Genomic DNA, 14,032 nt, shown 5'->3' with positions numbered 1-14,032 from the left:
AAAATAATTATTCTCACAATTTGCCTTAAATGACTATGAGCTTTAAGTTGATATAGAAAAATACAAATGCCTTGGAATGTATTATAGAAAACATTTACAATAATACATTTTTATGCTGATTATTAAGATACTAACTAAGCCTCTTTTTCTTCTTTCCAGTTATATTTTAAAAGACCTGGGGGCAAAAAACAAAAAAGAGACTTAAGATAGAGTTAATTGGGGTACACAAGTTTCTAAGGGAAGAAAAATCCTATATGAACAGCAGCAGCCCCTTGTGGTCTAAGGGGAAAAATAGTGTATCTGTAGTTATGGGGGGTGAAAATATGTTTTTATAAAGAATATATGTACATATTTAGCCATTTGACTCACTTCTCAACCCAACACATTAAAAAACAGATGCTTTAAAAAGTGATCTATTGCCAAGATGCTTGTTAAAATTTTATCAGTTGAAATATTAAAATTCATTATGAATTAATTAACACATTATACAGAAATAAAATGTTTTTGTTTCATCATTTTACAAAGTACTCTAACCAGTGGTGATTAACACTGGGAATTTTGTGTGTCTTGATATGTGTTGCTCAAAAAGAAACTAAATTTATAGGATTACCACTAAATTGATGACATTTTCTGTCTTCACTCTTGAATTCTGTTGGCAGATGTTTTTGAGAACAAAAAATTCCATCTTATTACAAAACATATTAAGCAGGTTTTCCTGCCAGGCAAGTCTGACATGATGTTTATTGCCTAGACCAAATCAATCCCCCTAATAAGCCATAATATATGCTAGCAAGTACACTATTTCATAGTTAAGAAAACTTGCCACATGAAACAGAAAGTTCTTTGATGTCTCATGCTCTGCTCCTAATGTCTCAGAAAAGTGCTACATAATCTACTAGTTAGTCATATCTATTTATACTCAGTAAGTAAAATAAAATTATACTTTGCTAATCTTAAACTTTTAGGCCCAAATGCTACTTTACTTTTGCCTGTGTATAGTAGATATTTGCAAAAATTTGAAAGGAGACTGGCTATTTACAAGATACTAGAAAAAAGAAAATCCAAATACTTGAATATACTGGGAAAATGAAATAGTTCCAGAAATTAAACAATCATTGTTTGTAATACAAATAAATTGAACTTGATTGCTAAAACACTAGACAGAAATGACTTCAGTGGCATTTGCACAGAAGAGATTCAGAACTGTGAACATACCCAAGTCAGAACATCAAAAACATATTTTTGGAAAGAAAGCTTTAGTTTATCAGAGTTGGCTGTTTCTAAACAACTGCAAAAACTCACATGAATGCTGAAAAAAATCAATCAGAAAACTAGGCAACACCAAATATCTTACATATTAAAGAATAAGATTTTTGCCGGGCGTGGTGGCTCACGCCTGTAATCCCAGCACTTTGGGAGGCCGAGGTGGGCGGATCACAAGGTCAGGAGATCGAGACCATGGTGAAACCCCGTCTCTACTAAAAATAGAAAAAATTAGCCGGGCGCAGGGGCGGGCGCCTGTAGTCCCAGCTACTCGGGAGGCTGAGGCAGGAGAATGGCGTGAACCCGGGAGGCGGAGCTTGCAGTGAGCCGAGATTGCGCCACTGCACTCCAGCCTGGGCGACAGAGCGAGACTCCGTCTCAAAAAAAAAAAAAAAAATAAGATTTTTGATGGATGTCAACAAATAATTGATAAATATTTAAGTATCACTATGTGCAATTCCAGGCTCTGCTGATTCCTATTCTGTAAATGTCTCACATTTGGATTTTTTATTTTGTGTCCATGTAATTCTCTTCCCCTCTATCCTCGGCATCTGTTTTAGCTTTCTTTCACGTGCTGGGTCTAATTCCTCTCCTTTCTTTCCCATCAGCAGAGTCCACAAATAAGTCTCACTTTAGGAAAGAGATGTTCAAGCACTTCCAACCCAGCATTAGACAGACAACTTTTGCCTATACTCTACACATAGTCTCTAAAATTCTATTAACTGACCTTCCTTGATTTACTTGTCCTCTTATGCTCCAGTTTGATACCAGAATAACTTTCATTCCTATGCTGTAGGTTACTTTATCTAGGTATCTCTTAGGCCTAATCTTTTTGCTTTGGTCTCCATCTAAGGGATTAAATTCTAGTATCAGTTCCTGACTCCCTCATAATATGCTCTATACTAATGCAAAAAGCAGCACATGCCTGCTTTTAACGATTGACATGTAATGCCAAAATATATAAAGCATGCTCAAAGATCTAAAAGATTATGGGGAGATCTAGTGGAGAGGCATGAAAATAATTGCTAATATTAATTAAATTATTAGACAAAAATACAAGAGACATATCAAGATAGTATCTGGTAAATTCCATGTAAATTAGCTAATTATTATAAATTCCATGAGTCTCAGTAAGGAGAGGTCATTGGTTATAGTGAGAGGAAGAGGTAGAATTTCAGCTAGGCACTTACAACGTAGGTTATTAAGTGGACAGAACTTTGGATTTAGGAAATAACAGGAATTGAAGTTACAGATTCCATAAAGCACAAAGTTTGTACAGGGTAGAGTAACCCCAGCAGCCTGGCTGTACTCTTAAGAGCAAATGTGTAACACAGAAATTGCAATGGGTCAGGTTGAAACATTTCCATTTTCATCCATAATTTTAGCAGTATAATGACATAGCTAAAAAGGAAAAAATAATATTCTACTTTCATATATTCAGATGAAAATATATAGTTCAAGGTATCAAATAATGACCTTCTATCATTAATTTTTGGATTGTAATCACAGCTACTGGATTGAGTGGGAAGTCAACAATTGTAGTGCTGTTTGACTCTTTGTTTTGGTTTGTTGGAATGTTTCCTCATAGAAAATCAAGTTGCATATAATAATGCAGGACATATTTCAAAAAGTAGTAGTTGTAGTGTGGGGTTTTAATCCTGGCTCTACCACCTTACTTAAAATTTCTTGTGGAAGATCTGCTCTACAAATATTTATTATGAAGGCTCTGTTCTAAGCTCTGGGATACAGTAGTGAGCAAAACAGACTAAGTACACGCCCTCATGAAGCTTATATTAAGAGCTATGTGACCTTTGAAAAATCACTCAAAGGTGTGTGTGTGTTTATGGTACAAACAGGCTTTCTTAGTTGCAATGGAAAGTGGCAGAGGGGAGGATATGATAGCTCCTGCTCCTGGGGCAGGGTTCCCAGACTGAGTTTCCATCCCTCCAAAAGCTAAAAATTTTTGACCCACAATCTGATCTGTAAATTTGGATCAGTATTAGTATACTATTTGTAGAGAATATATAAATATACATACATATTTATATAAATACTTACATTTATGCATATAAATTGTTTGTTAACATTTAATAGAGTCCATTAAATAATACCTGGTCAAAAATCTATCTTTGTCATCAAATGTTGTTTACTATATTGTATCATACATTTACTATACATGGCTTCATTTTCAAATTTCAGATACATATTTTGTTTTCAATCTACAGAACAATGTGGTAAAGAAGAAAGAGGGGAAGAATCTACAGTAATTACAAGTAGATTTATTATCTACCATTTACTAGCTTTGTGATCCTAGACAAACATCTGTGTATTAGTTTCCAACTATAAAATCAGGACGAAATGATGTGATTCATCTACTTATTAGGCTATCACAAAGAATAGAAGATAATTTCAAATTGTAAATTGGTAAGAAGTATATAAATAAAAGTTAATTTAGTTCCATCATATAAGATGCTCTGTGTCTGAAAATTACAAATACTTGGTATTGGGAGATACATAGAGAGAAGAAGAGCACTAATATAAGTCATTTCTAGAGTGGATCAAAATTACTAAGGAATTAATACACCTTACACAAAAAGAATCATTCTTCTCTTTCCCACTACAGGGCCAAACCTTACTATCTAGAAGTATCTTTGAAGAGTGTCAGCATATCTCTGCTATTTTGCAAAATTCCAGAATATTTTAAGAGAAATGATGTTTACTACGAAAAAACATTTCATAACTAAGACCATCGATACAAAGTTGTATTATGTGTTTGGGCCTATTTTTGTCTTTTGGTGCTTCTGGTGGGAACCTGAATTGATGAATGAAATGCGACAAAGAGGCAAAAAGACTTAGAAAAGAGGGAAAAATGACGGGAGTTTAAAAAAGAGAAAATAATTAAAAAGAAAACAAAAGGAAAGAAAGCAGGTCTCAACAATGAAGCAACATAAAAAGAATGTTGTTTCCTTGGTATAAGAAAAAATAGATGCGAGGATAAACCAAGCAGATGTGAAAAACAGAATAAAGAAAATGCATGCATACAAGAGAACAAAAGAAAAAAAGCAAAGCAATGGTCACAAGACAAAGAGAAAATAGGAAGAAAAAAACTTACGGGACAGATGTCTGATATCTGAGATATATGCTTAATCTGTACATGTCATAGGCAAAAAATTGTTTAAGAAGAAATAAACTTAATATACAATACCATTTTGTTTGCATTTGACATAAACAAGTAGGTACACATTATAATTTCAAAAGCCTTATATAATTCATTTCTGAAACCTGGATATCAGAGGTAATCTTTTAAAAGTTTTAACCTGTCATAAGATGGTGGTTCACAGACTGGATCATATAGAAGAAAGCGTAGTACAACTGATAGAGAAGACGGTAACATCATGACTCCAATGTAATCATATAAAAGAAAGGGGGTGATATAACCGCATTGGAACAAACAAGCTACGTATTGCTTCCAAATATAATAAGTGTTCTTGCTTTTCAAATAATATATTAAATAGTGAGATGCTTTCTAAAAATTTAAATATTATAATCTGCTTGATTCATTATATGAACTGCTTTGAGAATTCTTTGTCAGGATACATTTTTGGGGTCTTGAGAATATATATGCTGTTTTCACCACTGCTTAACTGTCATAGCTTACTCAACAGACTGACCTACAAATAAAATGTTTTGAATGTTTAAAGTACAATTCCAAAAAGTAGAGTGATTATGCCATGAACTAGAATAAGATAGAAAATAAAAACTTAGAAAGCAATATATTTCCCCTAAAAGGTGGTAGGAAACATTTTATTAATGATCTTCTTAAAGTAAATGTAAAAATAGCTCAAGTTGAATAATTTGAAATGTTAATACTACCCTATGGTATAATTTATAAAATGTTATTTTCTCTATGTTTAAATGTTCTGAATTGCTCACTTTTGAGGACTATTTCAATATACTATTTTTCTTAACCAGCAGCATTTTCGATATGCTTTACTATTAAACTTCTAGCATCCATAATAATGGCTTTGAAAATTGACAAATATCTCATATATATAATTTACAGTATGTATGTCAAGCTTCTGAATATGTCCAAGTGTAAATAAAATTGTTTGTGCCCCCTACAGAATTAGAAATCCTTGGGTAGCACTGCTGTAATGATCCCATACTGATAGTACTACAAAGTGCAGAAGTTCACTGGGTGGGACAAGAGAAACAGACAGAGTTCCCTCATTACACTATCCCTACATTATTTTAGCTCAAGTATTTATTAAGATATTAATTACTCTTTCTCCCTCTATCTGCTTTTAGACATTAGGCTGAGACACTGTAGATAGTTGCTCATCGTAAAACAATGCATTATCTAGTAAACCTTACCCCCCAAGATGAATGTTTTGTATGGAGCATTATTAATTCAGCAGGTTATATGCCTTAGAATTGTTAGGCTACATATACTCTCTCTTATGGACAACATAATGGCATGTTATGCTGTTTTAAAGATATGCTATGTTTCCTTAAAGAAACAGCATGTTTGGAAATTGAACTGGCAAGTTTTCTGCCTTCTGCATCCATCACAATAAAATTATCTTAGAAAATTTTTCTTGGGGTAGTGTATGACACAAAAGGAAGTAGAATTTGCATTTGTGACTTCTATAAAATGTCACACTGAAATAAGAATGAAGTATTTTATACCTCTGAATTAAAAAACCCATTTAATCCAAGTAGACAGCCATGGGAAATAAATGATGAAAAATAAAAAAATTAATACTTTCTTTAAGAAAAACAAAACAATCTATATAAAATAAAATGTACACAAGGTAAAGAAAATAGTAAAGGAAAGTAGTGGTCTCACTCACTCTGATATACAATTGCATCATTTCTTTTTCTCTTTGGGGGTTACGATACTTCTCATAGAAATCACGTCGCTTCTTTGTTTCTTTAGAAACTTTATCTTTTCTTTCCCGTTTTTCTGCTGGTTCATCTGAACTATCAGATGATGACTGTACATGTATCTTCGGCTTTTCTACTTCAATATAGTTTTCATTGGGATTTAGTACTATAACTCCATATCCTTCCTGTTTTGAAATGAAAGAAGGTAGCATAATTTAAATCTTATAATCCATTTCAATTTTCAAAAAAGTTCTTAATTGCTTCAGACTAAGCAATTTTTATATAGTTGCATATTCATTAAAATACTCCTTTAGGCAGGATTATGATTTTATTTTTTTTCAAAAGAAAGTCATTTAAAATTGTTTGCTTTTATTGTGTATACAAATAAGCATTTATTATTTAAAAGAACAAAAAACATAATTGCAACATAAAGATTATAAAGCTTAAATCAAAAAAACTAATTCAGATCTCTCAGAACCCAAAAAATGATTGAAATAAATTAGCAAATAACAAGTATACTTTCAAATTATATTAATATTTATACTATCTGTTTTGAGAAAACAACCTCTGAAATTGAAGTTCACAATTCAAACTGCATTTTTTTGTCTATTTTTCTTTACAATGGCCCTTTAATGAGCATTTTTTATTTGTCTGGGCAGTTAAAAAGGAATAAATCTGATTTAACATTCCAAAACCACCCATATCTACATTATTATAAACACATAACATCTACCTGTGTACCTTGAATTTTATTCACTTATTTTCTTACAGGAGGCCAGAAAAATCATAAAGCAAAATAAGCCACTGTCTTACTATAATGTATGGAAACAAGTCTTTAATCTTAAAATTTCTTTCATTTTTCAATCTACCATAAAAATTCTCTTTATTAAAAACTACAACCAGGAAATAAGCAAAGTTCCAAAGTTAAAAAATACAGCTTGTTGAGCTATTAAGGCTTTTTTTTTTTTTTTTTTTTAAATTTGTAAAACATATATTTTCCTGTCTTATTTCTTTCTAGCCTGGCAAACATTTCTGTGGTTATAATTAAGAAAACATTTGATATTTATATTATGTTTAATAGAATAAGCTAACCATGAGAAAATATAGAGAGGGATAAACAATAACCACTGACAAGCATGGGTAACACAAATTTTTGAAGCTATTATATATCTTGTCTTTTCTATTCAATTACGTGTTGTGAGGTCCCAATTATGTCCTTGTAAAATACTATAAGGTCATATTTAAAAGATGTACGATATTATAATAAAAACATAAGAGCTACAGAAAATAGCTCATAAAATCTATTTATTAGAAAATCTATTTAATAGAAAATAAAACTTATAAAATATCCTTACTTATATATAGTTTTTCAAGACAGTAACTGTAGAATCTTCAACTTGAAGTTTAAATTTTAAATTCTTTTTCTGCCAAACCAACCATAAGATGATTTTAAAAAACTGACAGCAGTTAATAGTAAACCAGTGTTAGCATAGACTCAATTATCTTATTTTAAAATATGCTGCATTGCTGCACATGGTTGGTTTTTTTAAACAGTTGACTTCACAAACTACTTACAAACTTCTTTGGAATTGTCTTCTGTTTTTTCCTCCACTCGGATGACATTATTGTCTAAAATCATTATTTGGTTTGGAAATTTTCAAGATCACTGAAGTTCTGATTTTAATGATAGGACTATTAATTAAGATATAGTCATCTTACATATATGAAAACTGTATAATAATATATAGCAAACTGATTTACAAAACACCACCCATTCTTCAACAGATGTTCAAATAAAACTTTTAGAATAATGCTTCTTTCACAAAAGGCTAATAAAACACTTTACAAATTTTGTAATTTAAACATTCTACATCAAAGCAAAAGAGAATTTTTTTTAAAGTTTCTTAGCTCTAAGTCAAAAGTTTTACCAACAAAAGATATTTTATTTGGTCCTGCTTTATTCTAATCTGTACAGCTATTCAAAAGTCTTGTAATTCATTGTGGTCACTGTCAGGTAGACAGATTGTCACTTGGTGATTTTCTACAGTTGGACACACTTGACTAGTTATTAAAATCACATTTGAAGGACGTTCCTACCCCTCTTCCTTGTGCCTCTTACAACTTTTCACGCCCTTCTCAAATTTCAGCTATAACTTCTCCTCCCACTAAAAGTAAGTTAAAGAACACTGTTGCACTCTGCTAAACAGGGTGAAATAGAGGCATTCAGTACACTGTCTCTGGTGTAAGGAACATAGTCAAAAAAGGTCACCATAGGCCAAAAAGAAAATTGCCTCCTTACTAGATTCTGTACCATGAGTAAGTGGTCTCCTGTCATGTTTCTTCCCTGCCTTCTCTGAGTGAACTGAACTTTAAACACACACACACACACACACACACACACACACACACACACACCCCACCCTCTCATACTCAGGCGTTAAAATTAGCAAGACCAAAATAGAATCTTAAAATTAGTAGATATGAAAATAGTGATATACTACATTTTAATGATAATATGAAAAATTTCAAATTCAAAAATCTCACTCAAGGTAAAAGAGTGGGACTTTAATAAATTGATATAATGTGGCATTACCTTTGTATAATGAATAAATCTCAAATAAAGGTAAACTCTTTGAACAAAATTTACAGTCACCAGAATTGTAAAACTATTATCTTATTACTTAATCAATAAAAATAATATTTTCATATCTGGCTTATTTGAGCAGAACTTTAAACTTCAATTTTTAGAAATCATAGATTGAAAAATTATCATGCCTACTTAATTTTAAATAGACTCTGAAATTTGATATGTTCCATCTAAATAAGTATTTTAAAAAGGCATTTACAAATCATCAAAGAAGCAGTATTTGTCTAAGTTATTGATTATGTAACTGAAAATTACATGACTCATTTGTTCAATATCATAAAGGCACAATGTCAATGTTTCACTTAGGCATCAACAGATGAGAAATGATTCTATTTTTAAATCACCACTATATAAATCAATTGAAGATTTATCATTTAGATTTCAACAATGGATGTTTCTATTTAAACACCCAAACTATTTAGAAAATATTTTATCCTTTAGATATTTCGGATTGCCGATTTAATTAATGTGACAACTATCAAGAAACACTCAGGAACATTCTCTGTAGAAATGAGAGCTGATATTAATAAATGTCTTTGTTGCAAATTCAATTACCGTTCTGTAAAAAACTAACATTTACAATTAAAATATTTCTGATAAATTAATGCAATATTCACGGAGATCATTCATAACCATTTTATAATGAGTAGCAGAAAGCAAGAGTAAGAAAATAAAGTTAACTATCCCACCTATGTGCTCTAACCACAGATATATAGTAAAACTTAATGTTGTCCTTCGTTTCTCTGTCATATGTAACACTGGCAAAAATTTGCTTTATATAAGCTACGAAGATTTTTGCCATGTCAACATCAATATATGGAAATTAAGGAGTCAAAGAAAATAAAGTAAAACAAAGCAAAGACAAAATGTCAGTAAATTTTACTGTTTTAAACTGAGTAACACTGACTTCTTCAAAAATCAGACTAAATACCATTTTAAAAAGTGATTCTTTCCATTCCCAGTAACTCAATCAGTACACAACAAAATTAGTAAGAAGAGATGCTAGTGTGACCTTTCATGAATCTACCCATAAAGTTTTATGAAACTACACAATAATATCAGGCATCAAGTATATGTTAAAAGAACCATGCATTGCTACTCTACTAAGGAAGGCTCCATAACTTACGTTTAGACTCTTAAACATTTTATATTGAAGGATTTCTTTTCTATTTAATTATTCCTTAAGTATGCTACGTTTCTTATAAGATAAAAAGTTGGGTCATTTCAAATAGACATCGAAACCTTTTCTCTTATCTTTGAAAAGATAAAATGATCAAACCGATTATCTAGCATTCTATAACTAAATAAATAAAACTTCTGGCATCCTTTATAATGATTTATCAAATCAATTCCAATATCCAACATTTCAAAAGACAAAGCATACATAAAGTTGTTAATTAACTCATGCTTGATCACAGTCTAGTAGAAATTAAGGTGATCAAGAGAATAGATATTGGTAAAAGTAAGCTTTATATCTTTAATTCATCTCATTCCACTTTTATACTTTTGTTGCTATAATTCTACTTTCATTTTCAGACCTGTGTTTACAAGGTATAAACTATGGAATCTTAATCAGAAACCCTTAAACGTTCATTCCTAGACATAGCATTTTATTCAGCACAAGAACTTGTGATTTAAATAGAATACCCAGGTCTTTAGGCCTTCTTTACTTTGAAGTCTGTAGATGCACTTACTAATAAATAATAAATCATTTATCATTCAACCAACAAATGATGGCTTAGGTCAGAGAGGTCTAAAACAAACAGGTGATGCCAAACACAAAGAACCAAAAAGGAAAACTTTGATGGACAAATTATATCAGTACAAATACGCACTTATCAAGAAGATTCTGTAAATAGATAAAATCTTAAAATGCCTGACCGAAACCAGACTTTTGACCCCAAATGAAATCTGATAAAACTGAAGACTTATCCATGTTAATTTACCTAGTCATTACCAATTATAAGAAAAATGGAAAACCGGCAAATTCTACATCTTTTCAAGTATCTTGTGGTTGGCTAAATAAAAAAATCAGCTGAAAGTACTTGGCTCTGCATATTAACCTGACAATACTGCAAGCCACATGTGACCAGAGAGGTCAGGGGTTAGAGTGGAATCCTTTGACCTGTGGAACTATCTGTTTTGGTCTTCAGGCAAGGCTCTGTAAGAGATCATTTTACACAAATTTATCAATCATATTTCTCAAGTTCAGCATTCTATCTGCTTGGTTTGAAAGAAGATAGGTGCTCATCCTCAAGGGAAATGAAATCCAAAGTGCTTTATCTATAAATGACATCTACCCATAGACAAACCACTGTCCATTCATCTTTTCTGAAAGATGTATGTTGTATTTATTCTCATCTTTTTCCAAGAAGGGTATGTATATGTCACTGTTGCAACATCCTAGGTGCAACAGTGAGATGAGGTCATGACAACCAATCAGAAGTCACTAGTGAAGCGTTAAAGTAAACATAGCTGTTGAAGCTGCAGCTCTGCTTGAAAAATGCCCCCTCCATTATTTTAGCAATTTTCTCAAGACGTGACCTGGGACTGAAACGCGTGAAATGTCACTTGACTCCGTTTTGTGTTTCTTCTCAATGTGCATTTAGGTAACAACACTCAACTAATATTTTGTAAAATGTTCTTCACAACCATACTTCAACTTGTAGCTTCATGAATTCTAATTCACGTGTGTGTTCCATGGTATAAAAGTACCATAATGGGGACCAACACAGATTATCCCAGTTAAGTTTCCAACTTCAAATAGCTCATCAAGTTAGTCAGTAAAAGAAAACATGCCACAAAAAGTTTTCAGAGGACCACCTGTTGTCTATTATTTTTACATAGCACTTACTCATAAATCATAACACAGGGTAATTAATCAAGCTGTCAAAGAGAAGGTCAAAGGTTATATGGTAGAGTCAGAAGGTCATGCATGGGCTGATAGAGGTCAGGGTCACACCGCATTCCTCATTATCAAGTTGGGATGAGAGACGGCCCAAGCAAACAAAAGTGAAAGCAGATGGAGAAGTGAGTGGATAAAAAAAAAAAAAAGAAAATTTCACAAACAAAAAGAAAAGTGAAAGAAGACTGTCAGCTGCCTTCAAATAGAGAATAGAAGAGAAAAGAAATACACTGAAATGTGTTCAAAGGAGCTCAAGAACATAAAGAAACTACAGTTTTATTAATTAAATTAACTGAATATAACTTTTCTTGGCCATTTTATTAGTGCATACTAAGCAATATTAGAAAATACGTGTTTGGCATCTCTGTACCTTCTCCAGTTAGATTAACTAAGGTAAGGCAAAGAGTTCCAAGGATGAAGTATAATTTACAAAAACAAACAAACAAACAAACAAAAAACTTACAATAAGAGTTTTTCCCCCTAATATTGTGTGAGGGTTATAACACAGATGCAGATAGTTTTAAGCCATACAACAGATAAATTCTTGAGTATGACACAAATATACCCATAAACATAAATGTATCATAAAAGTCCTTTTGAATAACAAAACAGTTATAAAATATTCTATTATTACGTTGGCCTGAATTAGATGCAGAATACTGTGCAAAATTAGCTGTCACCCTTTGCTCAAAATCTTTGTTAATCTCATTTTGAATGTTTGCAGCTTTATCAACACATGCATCAATGTCAGCTCCTTGGTTACTGAACCGCTGTAGTTGGAAGAAGATATAATTAAAATGTTTTGGCACAGAAAAGGTGAAATTGTATCTTCCCTTGTTCCCTTAGGAGTCTGTAAAACATGAAGGATATATTGACAAACACACACCCTTGTCTCCAGTTCTGACATGTCAGGTCATCCAAGCACTATTTATTTTAAAACATGCACTTTGCACTTACCCATATTATCACCCACTTCATTTCTAACTTTTCCTGGGTTTTAGAACATTATGTTGCTTAAATTTTGCAAATTTCTCTTCTATTCACAATTTACTTATGGAAGGATTCCATAAATGCACAATAGTACCATTAATACATTTACCATTCATTTTGAGGACAGAAATATGATTTAACACCATAGTCTTGTGAAATCTTTTATATTCTTTGCTTCTCATTCTCACAAAATGACACAAGGGTATACCCACACATTTATACATTAAACTAAAAAGAAGTAACAAATTAAAACTGTTGCCCAGTCAATGATATATCAAAATCCCTAAATGAATTTAGGAAATCTAACAGATACCTCTTTATTACATGGTCTAAAGAAGACTTGGATGGGCAGATTGATCTCATTAACTTTACTATTCCTCATGCTAGTTATGCCTGTATGTTTTGAAATGCTGAGTGGAAGTCCAATGTTCTCCTGACTTCTTATTGAACTCTATTATAAAGTTGTGTAAATATAATAGTTCTCAAACATCTCTGGTAGCCACATGGGCTTTCGAAATATTATCACTTTGACCCAATCATATATCATACAAACATATGCTTAAGTTTTTAAGCTAATTATAAAATCTGTTTAACGATTACAGTACCCAAATCATTCTATATTAAATATGCCACCTTTCTCTTTCTTCTTTCAATTAAAATATCATGTGTTTAAATTATTTTCATTGTTTTTTCAAGAATATATCAGTGCCTGTGGTCCTAGAGTCCACTTGCAAGTATGAGGACATAACAAAGAATCCTATTCATTCAGTCAATAATTCATTAAACATCGATATCATACAACAAAAATTTAATAAGCAACTACTATCTACCAAGCACTATGCTAGTTATACTTAAGACTCTACCTGTATCCTAATCTAACAGTCACTTTTCATTTTAAGATATTTTCATTCAGTAGAAAATTTTAAATCCAAATTATATACAAATTCCTAAAATGTCTATATGAGACCATTTTATTTTTCAAAAAAAAGGAAATGTGAAAAGGAAAAAAAGGAGAAAAGAGTAACAATAAAATGCTCCTAAAATCAGGCTAATTAGATTTTCAAGAATGACTAACCTTAAATGGTCAGTTAAGTTTGTGTTAAGAATGGTACTTAAACTTACTCTGTAACAATGAAAATGTAATGTTTGAGGATGTGTGTTTGTGTCTGTGTGCATGTTGTGTTGTATACATTTACATATTTTAACAAGTAACATCATTTCATAATCTAAGGGAAAAGCTTCAATACACATCCATCTCCTAACAGGTGCAAATGAGTATAGCTATGAATTTCTCTTCCCACAGTGACCTATGTCAGAAGATCTTCTCATACTTCTTCTGC

General features: G+C 31.8%; 1 protein-coding gene across 14 annotated transcripts in view; it reads right to left on the bottom strand.

Annotated features, from left to right (window-relative positions):
• FAM172A (family with sequence similarity 172 member A) overlaps positions 1-14,032 on the bottom strand; it is a 483,877-nt gene that overhangs the window by 261,003 nt on the left and 208,842 nt on the right. For 13 of the 14 annotated variants that reach the window (XM_050794318.1, XM_050794327.1, XM_050794314.1 and 10 more), the window contains one exon: positions 6,117-6,335. The exons of the other annotated variant lie outside the window; for it this stretch is intronic. In XM_050794318.1, coding sequence (XP_050650275.1) covers positions 6,117-6,335 — 219 coding nt within the window. The remainder of the gene's footprint in view (positions 1-6,116; positions 6,336-14,032) is intronic. 14 annotated transcript variants of the gene reach the window in all.

Source organism: Macaca thibetana, chromosome 6 (genome assembly GCF_024542745.1).
Source record: "Macaca thibetana thibetana isolate TM-01 chromosome 6, ASM2454274v1, whole genome shotgun sequence".
Lineage (NCBI taxonomy): Eukaryota > Metazoa > Chordata > Mammalia > Primates > Cercopithecidae > Macaca > Macaca thibetana.
The sequence above is the reverse complement of the archived record's forward strand: the minus strand, read 5'-3'. Positions and strand labels throughout refer to the sequence as shown.